This window comes from Myxine glutinosa, chromosome 1 (genome assembly GCF_964187855.1).
Source record: "Myxine glutinosa chromosome 1, kmMyxGlut1.1, whole genome shotgun sequence".
Lineage (NCBI taxonomy): Eukaryota > Metazoa > Chordata > Myxini > Myxiniformes > Myxinidae > Myxine > Myxine glutinosa.
In genome coordinates this window covers 316,121,428-316,144,718 of record NC_136261.1, presented here as the reverse complement: position 1 = coordinate 316,144,718, position 23,291 = coordinate 316,121,428, and the positions used below count along the sequence as shown (strand labels likewise).

The 23,291-nt window shown below is 47.8% G+C and overlaps 1 protein-coding gene across 1 annotated transcript in view; it reads left to right on the top strand.

Moving 5' to 3' along the window:
* LCT (lactase) overlaps window positions 1-23,291 on the top strand; it is a gene marked incomplete in the record, with an annotated part of 262,995 nt that overhangs the window by 63,992 nt on the left and 175,712 nt on the right. Inside the window, 1 exon segment of the mRNA XM_068096286.2 lies at window positions 1,211-1,596. Coding sequence (XP_067952387.2) covers window positions 1,211-1,596 — 386 coding nt within the window.

The following is a 23,291-nucleotide window of genomic DNA, read 5'->3' as shown; positions in this document are numbered from 1 at the left end:
AAAAAATCCAGAAGACCTAAAAGACTCCAAAGACCCAAAATACCCCAAAGACCACAAGACTCTTAAAGACACAAAAGAAAACAAAAACCCAAAAGGCCCTGAAGACTCAAAATTCCCCAAAGACCCATAAATACACCAAAGACCCAAAACACTGAAAAGACCCCAAGATCCTTAAAGACCCCAAAGACCCAAAGCACTGAAAAGACCCCAAGACCCTCAATGACCCAAAAGACCACAAAGACCCAAAATACCCAAAATACTCCAAAAACCTTGAAGACCCAAAAGACCCTGAAGATCCAAAGACTCCAAAGACCCTTAAATACCCAGAAGACCTACAATATCCTGAAGACTAAAAATACCCTGAAGACCCAAAAGACCCAGAAGACCCTTAAATACCTCAAGGACCCAAAATATCCCAAAGACCAAAAGGACCCCAAAGACCCAAAATACCCAAAAGACTCAAAACACATCAAAGCCCCAAAACACCGAAAACACCACGAAGACCCCAGATACCCAAAATATTCAAAATACCCTTAAAGACCCAAAACACCCCAAAGACCAAAAAAAATCTAAAAGACCCAGAAGACCAAAAAGTCCCTGAAACCCCAAAATACCCCGAAGACCCTTAATGACCCCACAGAACCAAACAATTCAAAACACCAAAAAGACCCCAAAGACACTGAGGACCCAGTGGAACCCAAAGACCCAAATTACCCCCAAAAACCCAAAATACCCCAAACACCTAGATGACTGAAAAGACCTGAGGACCCCAAAGATCCAGAGGACCCAAAAGACTCAAATGACTCAGAAGACCCAAAAGAAGAGTAATTATGTCTCTTACATTGGAATTGTAGACGGTGGCTTTCAAACTGAGCCTCAAGGTCGGTATATGGAAGCGGTTTTTTTCAAATCACAATAAATACAAGGCACAGGGAGGTAACATTCGCTGAACGTGACGTGCAAAGTGTGCAGAATAAACCGAGTGTTCATTTACGTCTGTAGGATATCTAATAAATAAAGAAGATATAAGCACACCTGACACTAGACCCAGGCTTCAGACTTTGGCATGCTCACGCGGCTGCACCGTCAAATAAACTGTTCCAACCCGTCATTTTTGACGGGCTTCATACGAGTACATATATACTACATGAAGGTAAACACCAGTTGTTTGCATTACTGTATTATGAACATCTTACTTTCCTTTCTGCAGGAATTGTCAATATTTGGTGGATGGAGTGTTCTAACTACAGCTGACATCTTTGAGGAGTATGCCTTCACATGCTTCCAATTGTTTGGTTACCGTGTACGTACTTGGGTAACCATCTTTGACCCTTTGGCCATTGCCTGGCAGGGCTACGGTGATGGCTCTTTAGCACCTGGTGTGTCTTGGCAACCTGGGTCTGTTCCTTACATGACAGGTAAAACCCTCCTTCTGAGCCATGCCAAAGCTTATCGGGCTTATCACAAATACTTTCAACAGTCTCAAGGAGGGACTATTGGAATGGTGTTTGGGTCTGACTGGGTCGAAGCTTTTGATCCACTCATCCCAGAACATGTGACAGCAGCAGAACGTTACATGGACTTCACACTGGGCTGGTGAGTCTCCAAAAGAAGGAATTTGGCAAAGGAATAATCTGTGTCTGTAGTCTCCCCTATAATCTGTGTCTGTAACAGCGTGGTTACACAGTTAAACTTGCCACATTGTGATGTTTATTTATGAAATGCACATTGATGTTATTTCAAGCTACTTTGAATAATTCAGTATGTACTTGCTTTGGCTAAATCTATGAGGATTACCATCGAACCAACACACACATCAGTCAGTTTTACAAACAAGGAAATAAAAAAATAAAAAAGCAGTATTGTGAAGGTTACTTAAAAAACAATGATCTGTCACATATTCCTGATTACATTGACTCAGGTAATTCATTGATATCTATATAATAATACACTTGCTTGTCAGTCTGCCGTCACATCTCGCGAGATTGTGAATTGGAAGTTGTTTTGTCGTTATTGTCGTGTCAGCTCCGGCAGTTAACACCGCAGGGTGATGGATAGCTGTAACGGTCCTTTATTCCGAGGCGTGTAGCCGAAACTGGCAGTTGTCCGGCGCACGCGGTGAGGGGACCAAAGCGCTTACCTCAGACGGAAGCCACACGGGGTTATTCTCGGACTCACGAACAAATAAACGCACAAATAAACACGTGCACACACATACATATATATATACACGTGCACACACAAACACGATGGTGGATAATTCCAGACTTGGGAGGTTCTCGTTGAATCTCCTGAAACCCACCCACGTGTGGACATAGCAGTGATGGACACACATGTTATTATATTTTGTGTCCAGCCTATGGCTGCTGCTCGCATCGCTACTGGGCGCGTGGCTGTGCCGATGATGCAGGGCCACCTGTTTCCAGTTACCTGGTACTCATTTTGCCAAACTCTGAAGGTTGGAAAGTTGAATCAACCCACGTGATGTTATTTAACAAATTAAATAAATGCCACAATAATGAATTTAATGAAATAAAGCACGGCAATAAAATGAATGTTGAGGTAAAATTAAATCCTAATTTGAGACGACTCTACTCAGACACAAATGCACAACAGGGGAATGATAAAATAAAATAAATTATATTGTTGAGTCGGCTGGTACTCAGCTTACTCAACGAGATCGTTGAATGAAGTCGGCAGTACAAAGTGGCCCGAGCGGATCGCGTGGGAAATGCCCAACAATGGTGCCGAGTCGCTCTCCACAGCCCATATACAAGAGGTAATTTGTGCGGGCGGTCCTCTTTTGGTCCCCACTCCGTCCGAAGCACAAATAACCCCACAAACCCCAAACACCTCCTCCTCACGATCACAAAAGTCCACACGAGCTCCGCAAGGTTCTCACGCTCGCACACGAGCCAGGAACAGCCAAGCCAGGGACAAAAAGTGATCGCCTCCACCGAAAGTCAGCACGAGAGCCTGCCTCTTTTCAACAGTGTACCAAAAAGGCCAGAATTCCAGTCACAGGTGCAAACCAAAGATGGCCAACCTTCCTCCTCACGCAAAAACCACAGAGCCCGAATCTTCGTCCAACCGTCGTTTTTACCCCAAACATTTTCGCTCTCACGTCACGCCCCCAATCGCCGAGCGCTATTGAATCATCCATTACTCCAACCAACCAGGAAGCTCGGGGCATGGTCTCTCTGTTCCATTACCCCTGGGCAGTAGGGCGGGGTTCGCTTGCCGATCATAATGGCCGGATACTGTCGGCGATATGTCGGTTGTTGTGTTTTAATGGACCCGATTTCATGGCTGGCCAAGTGAATGTAAAAAGATCCGGAAAAATCACAGGAGGCAAATAGAACGCCACTCAGTAGAGCGCATACTCCCGCCGTGGGTCAAGATGGAATAGTACGATTTCACAAAAGTTTGAGGGAGTAGTTCAGTGACAACACAAGACAAGACAACACAAGACAGACACTGCACAGATATATATTTAGAATATATAGAAGATAATGTTTTTTTAAAAAACAAGGCAATTTCACTTACATTTTCGGATTCAGCGTTCAATTCCATATAGGTGAGTGTATTTTGAGGCATGTGTGACTTCAAATAAAATTGTAAGCAGCCAGGTAAACGTTCGTTTCATTCCTTAGGGATACAACATGTAAAACTGGCCCAAACGTGAAAACAAAACTCGCTCATTTCAAGTCGGACAAGATAATGTGACCACTGATTCTTCTGGGAAGAATCCCGTGCACATGCTGGTCACACTTATAAGTCACCTAAGTCTTTATAAGTTCATCAAATACTGACACCGCTATTGACATTCGCTGAGGTAAATGTTGATATTGAAGGAGCTGGGGCTCCCACGTCGATCGGAAGAATGGACGCGACAAAAAGCTGGAATTCATCCGAGTTGCTTTAATCAAACCAAACACTCAGGCACTCTGAAAAGCCCGTTTATCGGGCAGCAATATATATACATATTATCCCGGAGCGTTTGCCCCGGAAAGGCGAGAGGGGGCGTGGCCCAGCGTCCTGGCTGCGGCCTGGCAAGTTGAGGGCGAGCCTGCCCGGGCGTCCTGGACGAGCCCGGCATGGTGATCGCTCCGCGTCCTTGATAGGTGCAAGGCGATTGTGAAAACCCAGCGGTAGCCGCTACAATATCTCTTCTGAGGTAAAAAAAACAACAAAAAAACAAACAGTTTCAAAGCATTATACGTATTAACCGATACATTTTATGAAACAGGGAAACCGAATACACACTTTGATGGTTTTAAAATGACAGAATATGGCTTTATTAGAAAAAAAAGGACCTTGAAGACAACGCTGCTAACAAAATACACCGCTCTAATGCATAACCACGAGTTTAAACTACATTTACAACAAATATGAAAACTATTTTCATATCACAATGTTAAATATAGAATATATAGTAGATAATGTTTAAAAAAAAATGAGCCCTATCTTCCAATGTTAAACAATCCTTCAAAAAATTCCTGGATCCGGAATAATTTCCTGAGCTTCACCAAAAACTAATCAAATCTTCCTTATCCCAAGGGCAATCATCCCACCAACTTTCATCCAAATCCGTTTGGAACTTTTCCAGATATCTTGTTCACAAACACACGAACACACGCACACACGGACGGACACGATTGAATGCATTACTCCCTAGCGGGAGTAATTACATACTGGGAATTATCCTTAAACCCTATTTAACTAACACAAAACCACCCACCGTGTGGTGACACATAAACACTCTTAAGCTCAGTTTTCCCTGCCGATGTACATCAAGATGGGCTGTCTACGCGTCCACGTTCCATGCTAATTTATACCGTTCTATCTCCACGATGGTATTTCATCCCCTATCCCCACAAACGTAACAATATATATATATATACATATATATACATATATATATATATATATATATATATATATATATATATATATATATACATATATATATATATATATACATATATATATATATATATATACATATATATATATATATATATACATATATATATATATATATATATATATATATATATATATATATATATATATATATATATATATATATATATATATATATATATACAGTGGAACCTTGACTTACGAGTTTAATTCGTTCTGTGACCGAGCTCGTAACTCAAATTGCTCGTTTCTCAAATCAAATTTCCCCATTAAAATGCATTGAAATGCTATTAATCCGTTCCAGCCCGCCAAAAACCACACCAATTTTTTTTTTAATATACAGTATATATAAAAATATCTCGCGCTTTATATTTCACCTGTATGCAGCATACAAGTTGGCAGGATGGCCTGGACTGGAGGTACGCACACTTGACTCTAAAGTCTAAACTGTCCAGCCTGGGTTTGAATCCCGACCCAGCTATAACCTGTCATGGGTGAAGCACAGGCAGGGTGATTCATCAATGTGTGTACCGCTAAACTGGGCGCCCCGTTTGCGTCCCATTAGTTGTTGGATGTTAAGGATCTCACCGTGTTTTCCACAAAGAGAAGGCGAGCTATCGCCGGCACTCTGAACAAGTTGTGGCCTGGCATGGCATGAACATGAAAACATGAACATGAACATGAAATGTTCGACATGAACATGAAATTTTCCAAAATAACCAAAATGCGAAAACAAAAATGCAGCGCTATACGACAGAGATACTGTACGTGCACGGCAAGATAACCACGTGACCGGAACCCACCTGGCGGCGTAAACTCAAAATAACCAACATTCGAAAACAAAAATGCAGCGCTATACGACAGAGATACTGTACGTGCACGGCAAGATAACCACGTGACCGGAACCCACCTGGCGGCGTAAACTCAAAATAACCAACATGCGAAAACAAAAATGCAGCGCTATACGACAGAGATACTGTACGTGCACGGCAAGATAACCACGTGACCGGAACCCACCTGGCGGCGTAAACTCAAAATAACCAACATGCGAAAACAAAAATGCAGCGCTATATGACAGAGATACTGTACTTGCACGGCAAGATAACCATGTGACCAGAACCCACCTGGTGGCGTAAACTCAAAATAACCAACATGCGAAAACAAAAATGCAGCGCTATACGACAGAGATACTGTACTTGCACGGCAAGATAACCACGTGACCGGGTGGCGAAAGCTCGTAACTCAGATCTCGGCTCGCATCTCAAAGCAATAAACCGCCCGAGCGACGGCTCGTATCTCGAAAAACTCGTAAGTTGGGGCACTCGTAAGTCAAGGTTCCACTGTATATATATATACACAAAGAATTAAGTTAAGCACCCCTACACAACGAATTAAGGTAAGCACCCCCTAATATATATTCTTTGTGTATATGTATACATTGGCATATATTCTAAGGTATGTGAGATCAAATAATGATTGGTATGACATTAGCAATTATCCATTGATGAAATTGAGTGATCAAAGTGAAAAAAAGTGATTGGTTGAGTCAGTGATCCGATCACGTGGGTCCTACACACGTTATTGACGCAAAGATCGCTAGAGGTCTTCTCAGAACAATGACTGTACGTTAGAAAACATAAACGTCATCCACACTGTCCGTGATGGACCTATAGCTCCATACTTAAATTGAGGTGAAAATATGCCTAAAATTCCCAAAAAATTTCACCTTAAATTATTCAGAATAAAATATTGAAAACGGCATGATTGTTATGTTTTTATGTGACCATAATATCACTTCTCCAGAAAATATAGCAATATCATGGGTATATTACACTGTTTTGACGACAACAAACTTGTAATGTGCGAGGTTGTAAAAAAACGGGGGGGGTGCTTAACTTAATTCTTTGTGTATATATACTAGCTGAGGTACCCGGCTTCGCCCGGGTTGAATAAGAATAATACAAATATATGATGAAAAGAACATGTATATTTTAGAGCAATATCACAGTACATTTCCTACATGACGTTTTGTCAATTTTCAATTTCTCAAACCTCTTGGTATACAACATTTCTGGTTTTCTTACTTGGTGCCAAGACATAAAGATTGCTTGGTTTTCCAACCCTCGAGCAGCCCACGTACAGCTGGCCATGGGAAGTACCCGGCATTGCCGGGCGGGGGAAGGGAGGGGGAGGAGGATGGGGAGGGGGAACGGGGGAGGAGGGGAGGAGAGGGTGGGGAGGGGAGAAGAGGGGGGCAGGCGAGAAGAGGGGGGGAGGGGAGAAGAGGGGGGGAGGGGAGAAGAGGAGGGAGGGGGAGGAGAGGGGAGAAGAGGAGGGAGGGGGAGGGGGGGAGGAGGAGGGGGGAGGGGAGAGGGGAGGGGGAGGGGTGGGGGGAGGGGGTAGGGGGAGGTGTAGGGGGAGGGGAGGGGGGAGGTGAGGGGGAGGGGGAGGTGAGGGGAGGGGGAGGTGAGGGGGAGGGGGAGGGGGAGGGGAGGGGGAGGGGAGGGGGGAGGGGAGGGGGAGGGGGAGTGGAGGGGGGAGGGGAGGGGGGAGGGGAGGGGAGGGGGGAGGGGAGGGGAGGGGGAGGGGTGGGAGGGGAGGGGAGGGGAGGGGGGAGGGGAGGGGAGTGGAGGGGGGGCTTCGCCTGGATTGAATAAGAATAATACAAATATATGATGAAAAGAACATGTATATTTTAGAGCAATATCACAGTACATTTCCTCGATGACGTTTTGTCAATTTTCAATTTCTCAAAACCTCTTGGTATACATTTCTGGTTTTCTTACTTGGTGCCAAGACATAAAGATTGCTTGGTTTTCCAACCCTCGAGCAGCCCACGTACAGCTGGCCATGGGAAGTACCCGGCATTGCCGGGCGGGGGAAGGGAGGGGAGGAGGATGGGGAGGGGAATGGGGGAGGAGGGGAGGAGAGGGTGGGGAGGGGAGAAGAGGGGGGGAGGGGAGAAGAGGGGGGGAGGGGAGAAGAGGGGGGAGGGGAGAAGAGGAGGAAGGGGGAGGTGAGGGGAGAAGAGGAGAGAGGGGAGGAGGAAGGGGAGGGGAGGGGAACGGGAGGGGAGGGAAGGGGAATGGGGGGGAGGGGAGGATAGGGTGGGGGGGAGGTGAGGAGAGGGTGGGGGGAGGGGAGGAGAGGGTGGGGGGGGAGGGGAGGGGAGGAGAGGGTGGGGGGGAGGTGAGGAGAGGGTGGGGGGGAGGGGAGGAGAGGATGGGGGGGAGGGGAGGAGAGGGTGGGGGGAGGGGAGGAGAGGGTGCGGGGAGGGGAGGAGTGGGGGGGTGGGGGGGAGGGGAGGAGTGGGGGGGAGGGGAGAAGAGGGGGGGAGGGGAGAAGAGGGGGGAGAGGGAGAAGAGGAGGGAGGGGGGAGGAGGAGAGGGGAGAAGAGGAGGGAGGGGGAGGAGGCGAGGGGAGGGGAGAGGGGAACGGCTAGCTTGGCAAGCGATAGCAGGATTTTTACTTTTATTTTTACCTCAATGAGGGCTATATATATAGTCCGTTCTTGGAGCCTTCAAGTTCAACATAAAGTTTTTTTATGAAAAATAATGCAGATGTATAACAATACACCAATGCAAGTTCAGAAATGAATGCAGATCCTTTACTTTGCGATACAAACGCAATTCCCACCATTTCCACTCACGATCAAGGCCTCCAGAGTGATCGCGCCTCTTCTTCCTCCTTCAACTTCGTCTCACTTCTTTCACTCAAAATGCACGAAATTCTGCCGCATGAAATTATGTAGAGGCCTCGTCGGGGGGATATAAGGTAGTTAAGGAAGGCGTTGTAACAGAAGAATCAAAATAAACGTAGAAGCACAAAAGGAAATTGGAGCTATTCTGGACCCACAGCCAACCCCGACAAACCATTGCAATACACCCCGAACGTCTAGCGCCGCCACAAACTACACCATGGAATTGCAGCTGGCGCGGTTTTTTTAAACCATTGATATTAAAATAAAACGTAGCCTAAAACCACCGGGATTTTATGCTGATTCCGAATCTGTGTCCAAAACTTTTCTCCGATGTGTAGTTCTTGAGTTTTAAGCGGACATCCAGACAGACACACAGACACTCCTCCTTTATATATAGAGAGAGATATATATATAAATATATATATATATATATATATATATATATATATATTGTTGCGGATCTCAGGGGTCGGCGCTCCCCTTATCAAGGGGGGGGGGGGGTTAATCCCCTTGTCTTTTTAGCTGGCCGTCCCGAGTCCTGGAGGTTATAACATCCTTCCCGGCGCGGCGTTAGATAGGGTTTGTTAGGCCTAGGGGTTCACTACTACCTAAGTACCAACGCCGGCCGGAAACGAGGGAATAACTCCCGCTCAAACCACGGAGATGTTGGAAAATGCCGAGCGGTTAGCAATCCGCGATCCGAGCTGTTAACAATGACTAAACTCGATTCTGAGCGGTTCCTAATCGTGCCACAGGTACTCAATTGAGAAAAGACGAAATCTAAGGGATTAAGACGAAACCAGAAAGAACAGGTGAATTTATTACAAACAAAAAGAGGAAAGGAAAGAATGTACAAGAATGGAAGAAGAAGAAGAAGGACACAGGGCAGTCTCAAAGCAGTCTTATTCTATACCCCAGACAAACATACACACTCACACGGGGATTGTAGCTGGTAGGGTGGAAGGTCCAGGTAGAGGGTCCGGTGGTGAGGTCCGGCTCCAGGTGAGGCTCCAGTCCAGCGGGCGAAAACCCGGCAGGCAGCTCCGCGTATCGTTGGAATGCGACTGGACCTTACATATAGCGGAGGGGGGCGGGGGGGGGGGGGGAGGCTGGTGTCCTATATGTGTGCGCTCCTGGACAAGTTCGTTAATAAGCGCGTCTCCAGCCAAACTCGTTCAAATGCGCTCTCTCCCACCCGAGTCCTTTTTACTGCTAACCTTCCACTCGAGTGCTGCCGTATCTCTCTTCACGCAGTCCTCTCAATGCGCGCTCTCATCAAAAGAAGTCCCGTTAATAGCGCCGCTCTCGCACGAGTCCTTTTTCAATGCACTCTCCCGACCAAGTCCCTCAAAGGGCTTTGCGTTCGCGCTTATATAACGCGCCACGCGATCACTACGCGGGCCTCAAGGCCACTCCTGTCGGTGATGTTACATCAGCCCTGGTTGGCTGGTGAGGGCTTACCGGCCACGCCTTTGATGGCTGGTTGACAGGCCACACCTTCTTCTTGGTGTTCCGCCCCCTTTTTCCTCGGGCCTGACCGCATGGTTTATGGCAGCGCTTGAGCGAACGCTAAGGCACCGACTGTAGGGGCGCGTAATGGCGTCATTTGGAGAGGGAGGTCGCAAAATGGACAGAATGGGCCTAATATTATTTGATTGACGCAACGCAGATTCAACTATTGGAAACACGGCCTTATCTAAAACACATGATAATGAAATAACTAAAGTTCTATGGTGGCCTACGTGTTGCTTGTGGACTAACTAGGGGTGCAACCTTTAACCTTTTAATAATGGGATATTTACAAGTAATTATTTACAAGTGAGGGTTCTAAAACCGCAACAATATATATATTAAAATATATATATATATATATATATATATATATATATATATATATATATATATATATATATATATGTTGTTATGTCTGGGGGTAAAGCAATATCTAGAGCCAGGTAGATCTGTATAGGTAGGTATTCGACTGTCGCGATAGGGAATCTACCTGTAATAAGTTCTTCATGTTTAGGCATTTGTCGGGGTAAGATGTATGATTGTGGATCTACCAGGAGATTCGAGAAGTAATGAGGGATTAAAGATGACGCCCCTGTGAGTCTCACCTAGTAGTCAAACCTTTGTCCATTATGGCACTGCAAACCACATAAACATTAGTTAGGTCCCTCGCGCAACATTAAATAATTCCTTTCCCTGACAATGACTTCGGAAGAAAACGGACAGGAAACCAGGCCAAAAACACCGCCACAATTGGCCGCCACGATTTACACCTCCAAAAGGCCTGCCCACCTCGCATAGCATGTGCAGTGACCACAGAGTCGGGGACGGGAGCGGCGGTGGTGCAGTGGGCGTGCGCCAATGTGACGTCTTCGGGCGGAGATATTACGTAGGGCAGGACGCCATTTTCGCGAGTACAGTTGAGTTGAGTTGGACCAGAGAGTCGAGGAGAGTTGAGTTGGGTGGAGTTCGAAGGAGTTCACGGCTTGAGAGAGTCCCGGTGCGATCCCGAGTTTGGAGAGTCTTTCCTGTCCCTGGTTGAGTGGAGTTCGCTTGCTTTGTGCAGCCCTGCGTTGGACCTTTGGAGCAAGGGAGCTCGTGATGTGCCGTTGAACCGACGAGGCCTGGTGGCGCTCGGAGGCGGACGGAGAGGGCCGCGGGGCCGTGTTACACTGAAGACGACTAGAGCCAGATAAGCCAGAACTCCGCGTTTACACTTTCCATGACGAGAGGTGTTATTTTCGTATTCAGCTCCCTCGTATTGTGTTTGATATCTGTTGTGTGTGGGATCCCAATTTAGGCTTCTTATTAGAGTTATTACTGGCACGTGCTTTTTCACTGTCTTTACTTTTCATTAATAAATCCTTGTATTATTTTTACACATATATCTGAACGCAGTTTTCCTGGGTGTTTGATTTTAATAAGTAAGGCTGCAGGGCTCTCGTCGTTCCCCTCCATCCTGCGCGCTTTGCTTGATTGGAATCCGCTATTGAGTTTTCGCCTCGGGAGTTTAAAGCCTCGTAATCGGCCTCCGCACCGTTGATGTTAATCGCAGTTGCGCGACAATATATATATATATATATATATATATATATTTATTTATTTATTTATATTGTTACGGTCTCTACATACAGACTTGGCATTTAATATGGAATATATTTTTTTCTTGACTTGGGTTTACTTTCTGAACTCGGTATATCAATCTGGTGAGTTTATTTTACGCTTCGGTGATTTCTTTGTTAAAAGAACCATGTCACTGATTGTCTGTCGCAGCAAGAAGTCAATAACAGGATTATATCACAGGTGGCGTGACAAAATGTACGGACAGGTACATTTGACGATTGGCTTCACAATCGGGTATATAAGGGTTGTTGCGTTCTGTATTCGTGGAAAACAACTGCTGCACGTCTACAAAAGTTATTGCCGCTTCCCCTGGTGATGGTCCGTCAACTCGACAATGCTGTTTGTCATTTAGTGGTGGCTTTACAAAATTCCGGCATGAAACAGCATGCTATTGCTCGGCAGTATGGCATCACTCAAGGTCAGGTGTCAAAGATCCTGAAACGAAATGCTCAGAGGGGTGTCCCTACTCCAATACCGAGGTCAGGACGTCCCCGCAGAACCACAAGGAGGGATGATCGCCAGCTGCACCGGTTAGTCCGCAATGGCCGTACCAAGTCAGCTAATCGGCTTAGGGCTGAGTGGCAGCAACTGACAAATGTGCCTGTATCCAGAAGGCTAGTCAACCAACGACTAGTTCAAGCAGGCTATCGTGCCAGGCGTCCCCTGAGAAAGCCACGTCTGACCAGACAACACCGCCAGCGCCGATTGCAGTGGGCCAGAGAGCACCGTCAATGGCAGCCAGGACACTGGAATCACGTGATCTTCAGTGACAAGTCTAGATTTCTGGTCTATCGTCAATATGGCCACATCCCAGTGCGCAGACAAGTGCATGAAGCCTACAACGAAGATTGTATAGTGCCACGAGTCCAAGCTGGAGGTGGTGGGGTGACCGTTTGGGCTGCTTTTCATGCAGGGGGCAAAACTGACATGGTTGTTCTGAATGGAAACCTGAACCAGTTCAAGCACAGGGCCATTCTGGAAGAAACATTGCTTCCATTTGTTCGTGCAGCCTTTCGAGGAAAATTTGTCTTCCAAGTTGACAATGCACGGCCTCATCGTGCTCGCATGATCCAACACTTTCTTGCTGACCGTGGTGTAGAGCATATGGAGTGGCCTGCCATGTCCCCGGATATGAATCCGATAGAGAACTTGTGGGCAGAATTAACGTGTCAAATCGACAACTTGGACCAGCAGCCTGCATCTGTGCGTGAATTGCAGCAGGCTATTGTAACTGCATGGCAAGTGATTCCTGTCCAAACCTTGGTAAATCTCGTGAACAGCATGCCTCAACGTGTACGTGTTCTCCTGAATGCTCGTGGGGGTTACACGAAGTACTGAATTGCAATTTTACTGTCCGTAATCCCAGTCGTAATTTAACTTTTGTTTTTGTTGAAAAAAAATTTGGGCTAATGTGCAAAATAAAGAGATACTTCTGGAAAATGCAAAGAAGTTTAACACCGTACTGTCCGTGAATTGAGTTCGATATCAGTTTTCATCACTTTCAAGGATCAATTTATTTGCTTCGAAATGTCAAATGTGGTTTTTGTTTCTTTTAAAGGTCACATTAACAAAATCTAGAATAATTTCAACATAATTCCAATGAACTTTTGGTTGTAAGTCATCTTGAAAAGTAAGTTCACTCCCACAAAAAAAATATTCCATATTAAATGCCAAGTCTGTATATTACAATATATATATATATATTGTTACGGATCTCTCCGTCGGCCTTTTTCCCCTCATCAAGGAGGGATCAACCCCCTTGTCTTTGACTGACCGACGTGAGTCCTGAAGTTGCACAGCTACCCCCGAAGAGGCAGGTGCACAACCTCGTTCGTAACCGCGGACAGATGTTAATTGCCGAGCGGTCTAGCAACCGCGGCACGAACCATTAGCAGAGACTAACCCGATCCTGAACGTTGGCCAAGATCGCGCCACAGGTTTTCATTGAGGGAAATCACAAAAATGACGGATGTGAAGAAGAGGAAGACAGAAGTAGGAAATACAAATATAATTTATTACTGCTATTTACAATTCAAAAGAAACCAAGGAGGAGGAAGGATAATAAAATAAAGGCAGAAAGAGGGACGGACCAGAAGGACACAGTGCAACACTAGCTTAACTAAACGGTCTTACTTCACCCCAGGACAAGACAAAAGACAGACGACAAGCACACTTACACGGGGGATGAAGGCAGGAATGAAGGACTGGAAGGAGAGGAAGGTTCAGCTGGAGCAGAGGAATGGCTGGACGGACGAGGCGGGATCACAAGGCGGGGAAGTTGCGGGTGGTTGGTATGATCGCGGCCCGAGTTGAGCAGCCGCCGACTCTCCTCAACCGTCTCTCGTACGGCGACATTGCTTTCTGGCTGCAGCTGCCATCACCGCTCAAGCTGCCATGGTCAAAACGGCGATGGTCTCCAAGCTCGTTGGTTTGTGGGGGCTCCCTTGGTCAGCCACTTCCTCAATCGTCTCAGGTGGGGGTGCGTCGCGTGCTTCCCAAAGACTCATCTGCCGCAGCCCCTCCAAAGGCTTGCGCGGGCGCTTTTATGTCGTGCCTCGCGATCAACCCGCGTCACGCCCGTGCTGGTATCTCACCAGTCCTGATTGGCGGGTGGGGGCTCGCTTGCTCCACCTTCCGATGACGATGGCGGAGACACGCCTTTCTTCTCCGAAATTACCTCGTGGCTAATGGTGGAGTGCAGTTGGCAATTGCTGACAAATGGGGAATTGGAAGGGAATCTACCTTATTTCAATTCGGTGCAATGCAGTGTCAATTAGTGGAAGACAGAGCCTTAAACTAATACACATAATAAGGAGATAACTACTGAAAAGGGAAATCTATGATTTGCTACGTGATTGTATATGGACTAACTAAGGGATGACCTTTGACCTTTACACACAACACGGAGGGTGATATTTACACACACAAAAAAACACAATTCTCAAATCCACAACACTGCACCCTCATCCGCTTAGGTATGGCCCGGGCCTATTAAACTTGTACCTTTAGTGTGGCACGTAGGTGTAGTTCCCTCTACATTTACCCTGACCCTGAGTGTGACAGTTTTAAAACACAAATAAGTATGTCCCTCTGCTGCATTGCACCCTGCCTAACAGATTTACGCCCACAGGATAACCGAATTGCGGAATTGTCTTCAAACTACACATTTACGGTGGGGAGCATTATTTACAATTGACGCTGGTATTTACAAAACTAACCCAGGACCGGTGATTGTTCTTTTTGGGGGGGAGACAGCCTGCGCTGCATCGACGCACCATAAAGCACCAAAAACGCACCAAAACACCATAAAGCACCAAAAGCACCAACCAGTGCACAGTCATCACAGTTCATGACAAAAATAACAACCCCCTGTTGGTGTCTTGCTCTTTGGCTCCCTCTGCTGGCTATTGTCATTCTTCCAGATGTTGTCTTTCTTCTTTGCTGGCGGCCTATTTGCAATAATAAAAACAAGCACAGAACGTGTCCATTGTGTTTTATTTATGGCCCACAGGGCCGACTATGAGTGGTTCACCTGTATGGCATAGGTGCCATGTTACCAAGGTCCGCCAGCAAGATCTCGGGCCTTCATGGCCGGTTCCAGCAGAGGGGCCATGCCCCAACCCATGGGGTCCATGAGTGGTGCTCAGCCACAGACATGTGGTCCATTAGTGGTGCATCGATGCAGGCAGCTGGTTGCGGGGGTTCTGGCACACAATGGCGGACTCCCGCACGCTCCCCTCGGTGCCCAGAGAGCACAGTCCTTGGGTGGGAGACAGGGGAACAGAAGACAGGTGAGCGAGGGGTAAGGTCACAAGGGTACACATCAAAACAGGCAATGCAGAATGAGGTGCGTACGGAGAGTGAAGTGAGAAAGCTCGTCCCTACCGTACGCCCCCCACATGTGACCTACACTACCCTTGCCCTTACCCCATATGTGCACAAAAAAAATCTACACATTTACAAATTCGTCGCTACCGTCACGTCTTCCCCATACCTCCCCTATACCAAATTCGTCCCCACAATCCCACTAACCAAAATTTGCCATCCCCAATTCATCATCAATCCTCATAAGGAGGGAGAGATGGAACAACAAGCACAATGTCACACCCACGTCATGATGCGTCTCACATTCCAAACATTTGCACAGAAAAATAATAAAACCAACCAACCATGGCATGGTTGCTCCACGTTTTTCAAAGTTAAGTCTGTTCACAATTGTATTTTGTCGAAACGTGTATTTATCTTTCGGTGTGTGAACTTGTAGTGTCCCCCTTGGAAGTTTCTCGGTGTTTATCTTTCATAAATTAATCGTTTGTTTGCCGCGTCGCGAGCAAGGCCTTGCAGCCTCAGGCTTCCCCCGTCGAAGGTTGTTCCTTCCTTCGCTGTTTTGCTAGCTTTTTTGATATTCCCCTTCTCCACCAAGCTTCACCAAACATCTACTATTTGTCTAACGTTGTAACCCCCACCCCCCCCCCCCCCAAAACAAACAAAAAAACAAACAAAAAAAACTTTTATTTCCCATTTCTCCTCGTGTGCTTTTGCCTCTGCCCACGTGCGCTGTCTCGCCCCGCCCCCATTTTCCGCTTGCCTTCCACCTTTTGCCCTGTTCAAGTGACTCGTGGTCATCGCTCTAGGCTTCCTCCCCCCATTGGTATTTTTGTGAATATAAGATTGTTCTTCACAGTTCTGTTTAAATATGTTTCAACTATCCCCTTCAGTGTTTTATTCAGTGGTTTATTACAACACGCTGTTTTTCTTGTTATTTAAAAGGCTCCTTTCAATTTCCTCTTCAACTCATTCCATTTCAAAAAAATATTCAATCTCTTATGATTCCAAATCACTCCATGCTCTAAATTCTCATTCATTCCATCCCTCCTCCATCGTTCTTAAACGAATCGCTAACTTGAAAATCACAACAAACCCAATTTGTTATATATGTTCATCTTTCATTAATCATCCACTTTCTAAACTTCCCCCTTGCCCCTCCCCTTCAAATCTCCCCCCCAACCATCCCTCCCAAATTCTCCCTCCTCCCACTTCCTTCTCAAAGCTGCCTCCTCCCCACTTCGTCTCCCTTCTATGTCATACCTCCACCTCCCCCAACCTTCTACTTTCCTCTGCCCCCCCCCCCCCTCAAACAAACTCTCACTGTGCCTCATTCCCTCACCATCAAACCTTTCGTCCTCCTCATCCTTCCCTTTCTTGTAACTCTTCTGTAATCTCTGACACACTATCAACTGCTCTTCCTACATCCCCCTCTCACCCTTCATCTGACCCTACCCCTCCCCTCCCCTGTCCTGCACCCGATGCTCCCCCTCTCTCCTCACTAACGGTATGGACCTGAAACATCCGGGGCCTTCGCTCAAACCTGATTGATCTCTCCATTCAGGTTGCTTCTGAAAATCCAGACTTGATCTGCTTAACAGAAACTTTCCTCCTTCAAGATGTCTCTGATTCCTTAATATCTCTTCCTGGTTACTCCCTCCTCCGGTACGATAGACCTGAGCCTCGTCCTGGTGGTGGGGTGGCTGTCTTTATCAAAAACTCTCTTCCTCACTCTCCCTGCACTGCCCTCTCTCCACCCCACCCACAGGAGTACCTCTGGCTACGGCTTCCCCTCCGCTGCCACCTTTTGTTCATATGTGTTCTGTACCATCCTCCAAACAGTGATGACTCCATTTACATTTCTCTGTCGGACAACATGGACCAACTTCTATCAACTCATCCAAACTCTCTCTTCCTCATATGTGGCGACCTCAACTGTCATCATGCCAGCTGGCTGGGTGTGGGTTCATCTCTCACCAGCCATGGCACCTCAGCAAAGGACTTCTGCGACTCATTGGGACTGACACAATCTGTCAATTTCCCGACCCGGATCTCAGTCAATGGAGTATCTTCTCTTCTGGACTTGGTTATGACTAACTTCCCTGCAAATGTCTGCTGCTCTTCTTCTGCTCCAATCGGTTCTTCTGATCATGTGCTTGTTAAAGTGGACATCTCACTGACCATTCTCAGAGAGCCTCCTCAGCGCCGACGAGTCTGGCATTTCACTCAGGCCGACTGGCACGGTCTGCAAGCAGCCATCAATCAACTGGACTGGTCTCCCATCTCTAATGCCTCTGATATCAATTCTTCCTGGGAATTCTTCCAAAGCAAACTGCTCTCTCTCATGCACAGATTTATCCCATCTCGTCTTCAGTTGTCTTACCCTTCCTCCGGTCCATGGTACACTGAATCTTGTGGTGAGGCAGTTGCCCTGAAACAACTTGCCTTTGCGTCTTGGAAGGCAAATCCAACTGAAGGCAATCTCAGTTCCTTCCACCAAGCTCGAAACAAGTGTGTTTCTACCCTCAGGAGTGCCAGGAAGCACTATCTCTCCACACTCAAGATTGAACTCTCAAACCTGTCTCCTTCCTCCAAATCCTGGTGGCGTCTGGTCAAATCCGTTTCTGGTGTTTGTTCCCCCTCCATCCCCTCCCTTACCTCAAATGGCTACACAGTTGACACCACACATGACAAAGCCGAATGCCTCAACTCTGTGTTTGCCTCAAAATCCTGTGTCCCAAACCCATCTCTCTCTGTTCCCACCTTTCCCAGTCGAACCCAACTGCTCCTGGACTCTGTGTCCTTCTCTCCTGACAAGGTGGAGAAGTTTTTATCAAATCTCGACTCTGATTCTGCAACTGGACCAGATGGCATCAGCCCTCGGGTCCTAAAATCCTGCTCTGCCGCTCTATCTCACCCTCTCTCTGTTCTTTTCACCCTCTCTTTTGCTCAAGGTCATCTGCCAGCATCTTGTAAATCAGCAAACATTACCGCTTTACACAAAAAAGGTGCAAAAACAGATCCTTGCAACTACAGACCAATCAGCCTGCTCCCAATTATCAGCAAAGTCATGGAATCCATCATTGCTTCGGATATCAAATCCTTCCTCTTCTCCAATGGCTTGATCTCTGATCATCAATTTGGATTCAGACCAGGTCATTCTACTCTGGACATGTTGCTTCTGCTGTCTCAACAATGGATGGAGGTCCTCAATGCCAAACAGGAAATCAGAGCTGTCTCACTCGACATATCACGTGCCTTCGATACGGTCTGGCACCCAGCTCTGCTCACCAAACTCACCTCCTATGGTATTCAGGGAAATCTCCACTCATGGCTTGCGGATTTCCTCTCTGGTCGTAGGCAACGTGTGGCCCTGAATGGATTTCTCTCATCTTCCCTGCCTGTTCTGGCTGGAGTTCCCCAAGGTAGTGTTCGGGGCCCTGTGCTATTTCTGGTCTTCATCAATGATCTCTCTGACTCTCTGGAAAATCCTCTCTATCTCTTTGCTGATGACTCCACTATCTGCCGCTCCATTCCTCATCCTTCAGATCGGCAGTCTGCAGCCTCCTCACTCTCTGCAGACCTGGACAAAATCACAGACTGGTCAAACAAGTTGAACATGTCTTTCAATCCTGACAAATCTCACACTCTTACAATGTCTGTCCGAAAGGACCGACTGGAAAACCCTCCCATCTACTTTCTCAACAATCCTCTCCAAGAAGTTCTGTCGCTCAAGCTTTTGGGTCTCACTATCTGCCATGATCTTTCTTGGGAAAACCACATTTCCAAGCTGGCCTCCAAAGCCAGTCGCCGACTGGGCATCCTCCGTCATGCGAAGTCCTTCCTTGGCACACCTGAGCTCCTCACCACATACAAGGCTTTCATCCGCAGCTCAATGGAATACTGTTCCCCCCTCTGGGCTGGTGCTCCTGCCTCACACCTTGCTCGGCTTCACGCTGTTGAGGCCAAAGCTTTCAGAATCATTGGAATCTCCTGCGATGAAGTCAACTCCGAGGGCCTTTCACTCACTCACCGCAGGCAGGTTGGTGGTCTTTCTGTCTTCTACCGACTCCTCTCCGGCCTTGCTCCCCCAGCTCTCTCTGTGCTCTGTCCCCCCAATATTCCTTCAGGTCGCACAAGATCTGCCTACAACCCTCTTATGGTTAAACTGCCAAAGTCTAGGCTCTCTGCTCACCTTCACTCTTTCATTCCCCTTTTCTCCCGCCTCTGGAACAAACTCCCCCACTCCCTTCAATCCCACTCCTCCCTCCAGGTCTTTAAAACAGCTGTTCACCACCATCTCTTATCTTCCCCCATCGAAAACCTTGATCTTTTCTACCCCCGGTAATTCACCCCAGAGTCCTTGCACACCTCCCCCCAAGTCCTCCCGATGTCCCTGCTCTCAAATGTTGTGTTTGTGTCCTTACCCCTCTCTCCCCATCTTGTCTGCCGCTCCCCTTGTTTTTTGTGTTTTGTGTGTCGGTTTGTCTTTTTGTGTGATTAATGTTAGCTCTTTCACGAGCCTCGATCTTGTATACAAAAAAATATATAAAAAAAATATGGTGCGGAGCTTTGTCACCTCAGGTGAGTGGATGTAGATGGTGCGAGGAGATTTCAATCCTAACTATCTATCTATAATTCCAGTAATCTCTGTGTGTATGTATGTCTGTATGTTTGTCTGTGACCGCTGTTTCTCGACAACCACGGGTCCGATATACTTTAAACTTGCCAGGTATATTGCTGGGGACCCGAGGATGTGCCTTTTCAAGGTTTCATATTAATCGGACAAGTAGTTACCGAGCTATGGCGATTTCTTTACCAAACTCCGCAAGCCGTTCGCTTTGGACCAAACCATTTCATGTAAATAGAGGGGGGGGGGGGGGGATTGTCACCGTACTCGCAAGCCGTTCGCTTTGGACCAAACCATTTCATGTAAATAGAGGGGGGGGATTGTCACCGTACTCGCAAGCCGTTCGCTTTGGCTTTGCGAATGGACCAAACCATTTCATGTAAATAGAGGGGGGGGGATATAATTTTAGATATATACAGTATATAGTACGGGCATGCCCTAGTCTTCTAAATGACATTAACACACTTTACACTACCCGGGGTCTTTCCCTGCCAATCCATTGGCCAACTTACTCTATGCGGTTTTAAGAACCAAATTCCCATTGACCAAATTGTGGTGCTTCATCAATTTGGGGTCTCACTCCCCCGATTCAACTCCCTGTGCCTTTGCACAATTTCCGGGCTGAGTCGTGTCGCTCTCCCAGCAGGTCTACCCACCTGCACACCTCCACCACCGTAGTTGCCTCCGAGCTTACCTGCTCCTCACCCTACCTATCTAACTGGAGAAGGCCCTCTGGCGCTCTCCCCACTCGGTGCCCTCTCTGGCACTGGGCTACCCGGGTCTGTCCTCCGGATCCTCGGGCCCCATCCACAACTCTAACGGCTCCCAGAGACCACCTGCGGCCTCACCTGGCCGACATCCTCACAGTGGTGGAGTGCCCATTCAACTACACATACTAACAGGCCACACGCCCAGCCATTTCCACGTCACTAATGCACCCATCCAAACACCATTCTTCCACCACGCACCACAGATGCCAATATCCAACCACAATTTACCTACTCCCTCTACCTAACTCTTAAACTACCCTCCCCAGGTATTCGTGATGGGGTCCATCCTCCTTTCCCCCATCCACACCTTCGCACCATCCACTCCACTCCACAGTTTCCACTATACTCACTCCACGACCATCCATTCCATACTCCATATATTCCATACTCCATGTATTCCCCACAACCATTCTCCATACACCTGTATTTGCACACCTGTGCCATCACACCTGGTGCTTCCTGCACCCTCCCTCCTCCAGGACCATTTGCTTAACACAACACTCAATCACCAATTACTCACTCATGCACTGCTCCATACACCTCCATGCTCAATACAACTCACAATCCCCTCCCGAGCATTGCCCCGCAATTCCTCATTTGCTCGATATCAATACTCTCACTCACTATTACTCACTCATACACTTTTCACAATACACTTCCGCATACACTTTCAATTCTCAAACAAACACACGGCATCATCTGATCTGACTACTCCCCTCTGAAACTCGCGCTTCCCCGTCGCCCCTTACATTATTGCGCTCCCTCGTCATTATAATCCAACTACCCTCTCTATGTCCCCACTACCTGTCCAATGTTGCTACTTAACCTCACCGTTACCTATGGTCATCTCTAGATCCCTACACACTTTATCCTAACCCTCCCGGGCTAGTTTTCACTGCCATAACCCCATAGCTATTGCTCATGTGCCCCCCGTTTGTGCGAGGGATGGCAGAGTTGCCATCCCACCACATCAGGTATCTTCTACTATCATTATCAATTTTGTCATCAGCTTTCAACCAATCACAAATTCCCTATCCCAAAATGTCGGGTCCAAAACACTATTACCATCACAGTCCGCTATATCTGAGCCTCGGTGCGTCGTCACATCATTAAAACTCGGCTTCGCAAAGCCGAGCAATGAATTCGGGTGGTTTGTTTGCCTGCAGGTTGAATCTGTCCGGCATTCGGTTCAAGGGAGGCGGTTTGGTCGGGCCGAGATTCCACGCACCATCTCGGCGCGGAACCTTGCGGCCTCTGGCCCGATGGCTCAATCTCGCCCGGTTGGAAACCCGTCCCCACGAGGGGGCGAAGGTCCTACCTGGCCCCCCTCCCCCGGAATCACGCCGATCGCCGCTCTGACGCGGCACCGACCATTCAGTGCGGGACCCGGCCCGAATCGCGCACGACGCTCCGAAGAGCGACGCGCTTACGGTCCCGGCCGGTCCTCGCTGCAAACAAAGCGCACCGCACCCCGAGTGCTCGCCTCGGCTATCCGTCACCCTAAACGCTGCCCCGGTCAACGTCGATGCTTCACCTGCAGGCTCACACGCATACGCTACCCTTTTCACACTCACCAAACCCGGCGTTCCAACGCCGCCCGTACATTCCACACACTCCGTCCATTCCACCACCGCACTCCCGGTTACACACTCGTCGTTCGCACACCTCACCAACACACCTCTTCGCGCCCACTCCTTGGTCACATCCTCTGTGACAACCACGGGTGTGCTCTCCTCCGCACACCCAATCACGTGCTTCACTACCAACTCAAGTGTGCATTCCCACACGCGCTCGACCATTCCAGGTGTGCATCCTTCCATTCCAGGTGTGCATCCTCTCTCACCTGCCACAACCAACTCGTGCTCCGTGTCACTCTCACTACTCTCACCACCACACTCGGTCACGCATTCACCCTTACTCTCGACAGCACACTCTGTAATCATACACCCGTCCATTACACCCCTTTCTCGTGCATCCTCTTGTGCACACTCTCCCGTTATGTCCTCCATAACACTCACTACAGGTGTGCACTCTCGCATCCACCCACTCACGCGCTTCAATGGGCTCTCCCACACCCGCGCCACAACCAACTCAGGTGTGCTTCCTCGCACACGTTCCACCACCACCTTACTCTCCGTGTCACACTCCGTACACTCTGTTTCACACAGACCCTCCGACGTGCATTCTCGCTCGCACTCGGTTTCACACTCGCGCTCCGATGTGCCCTCTCGCACTCACGCCACCACCAACTCACTCTCTGTGTCACACTCCGTACACTCTGCTTCACACAGACCCTCCGACGTGCATT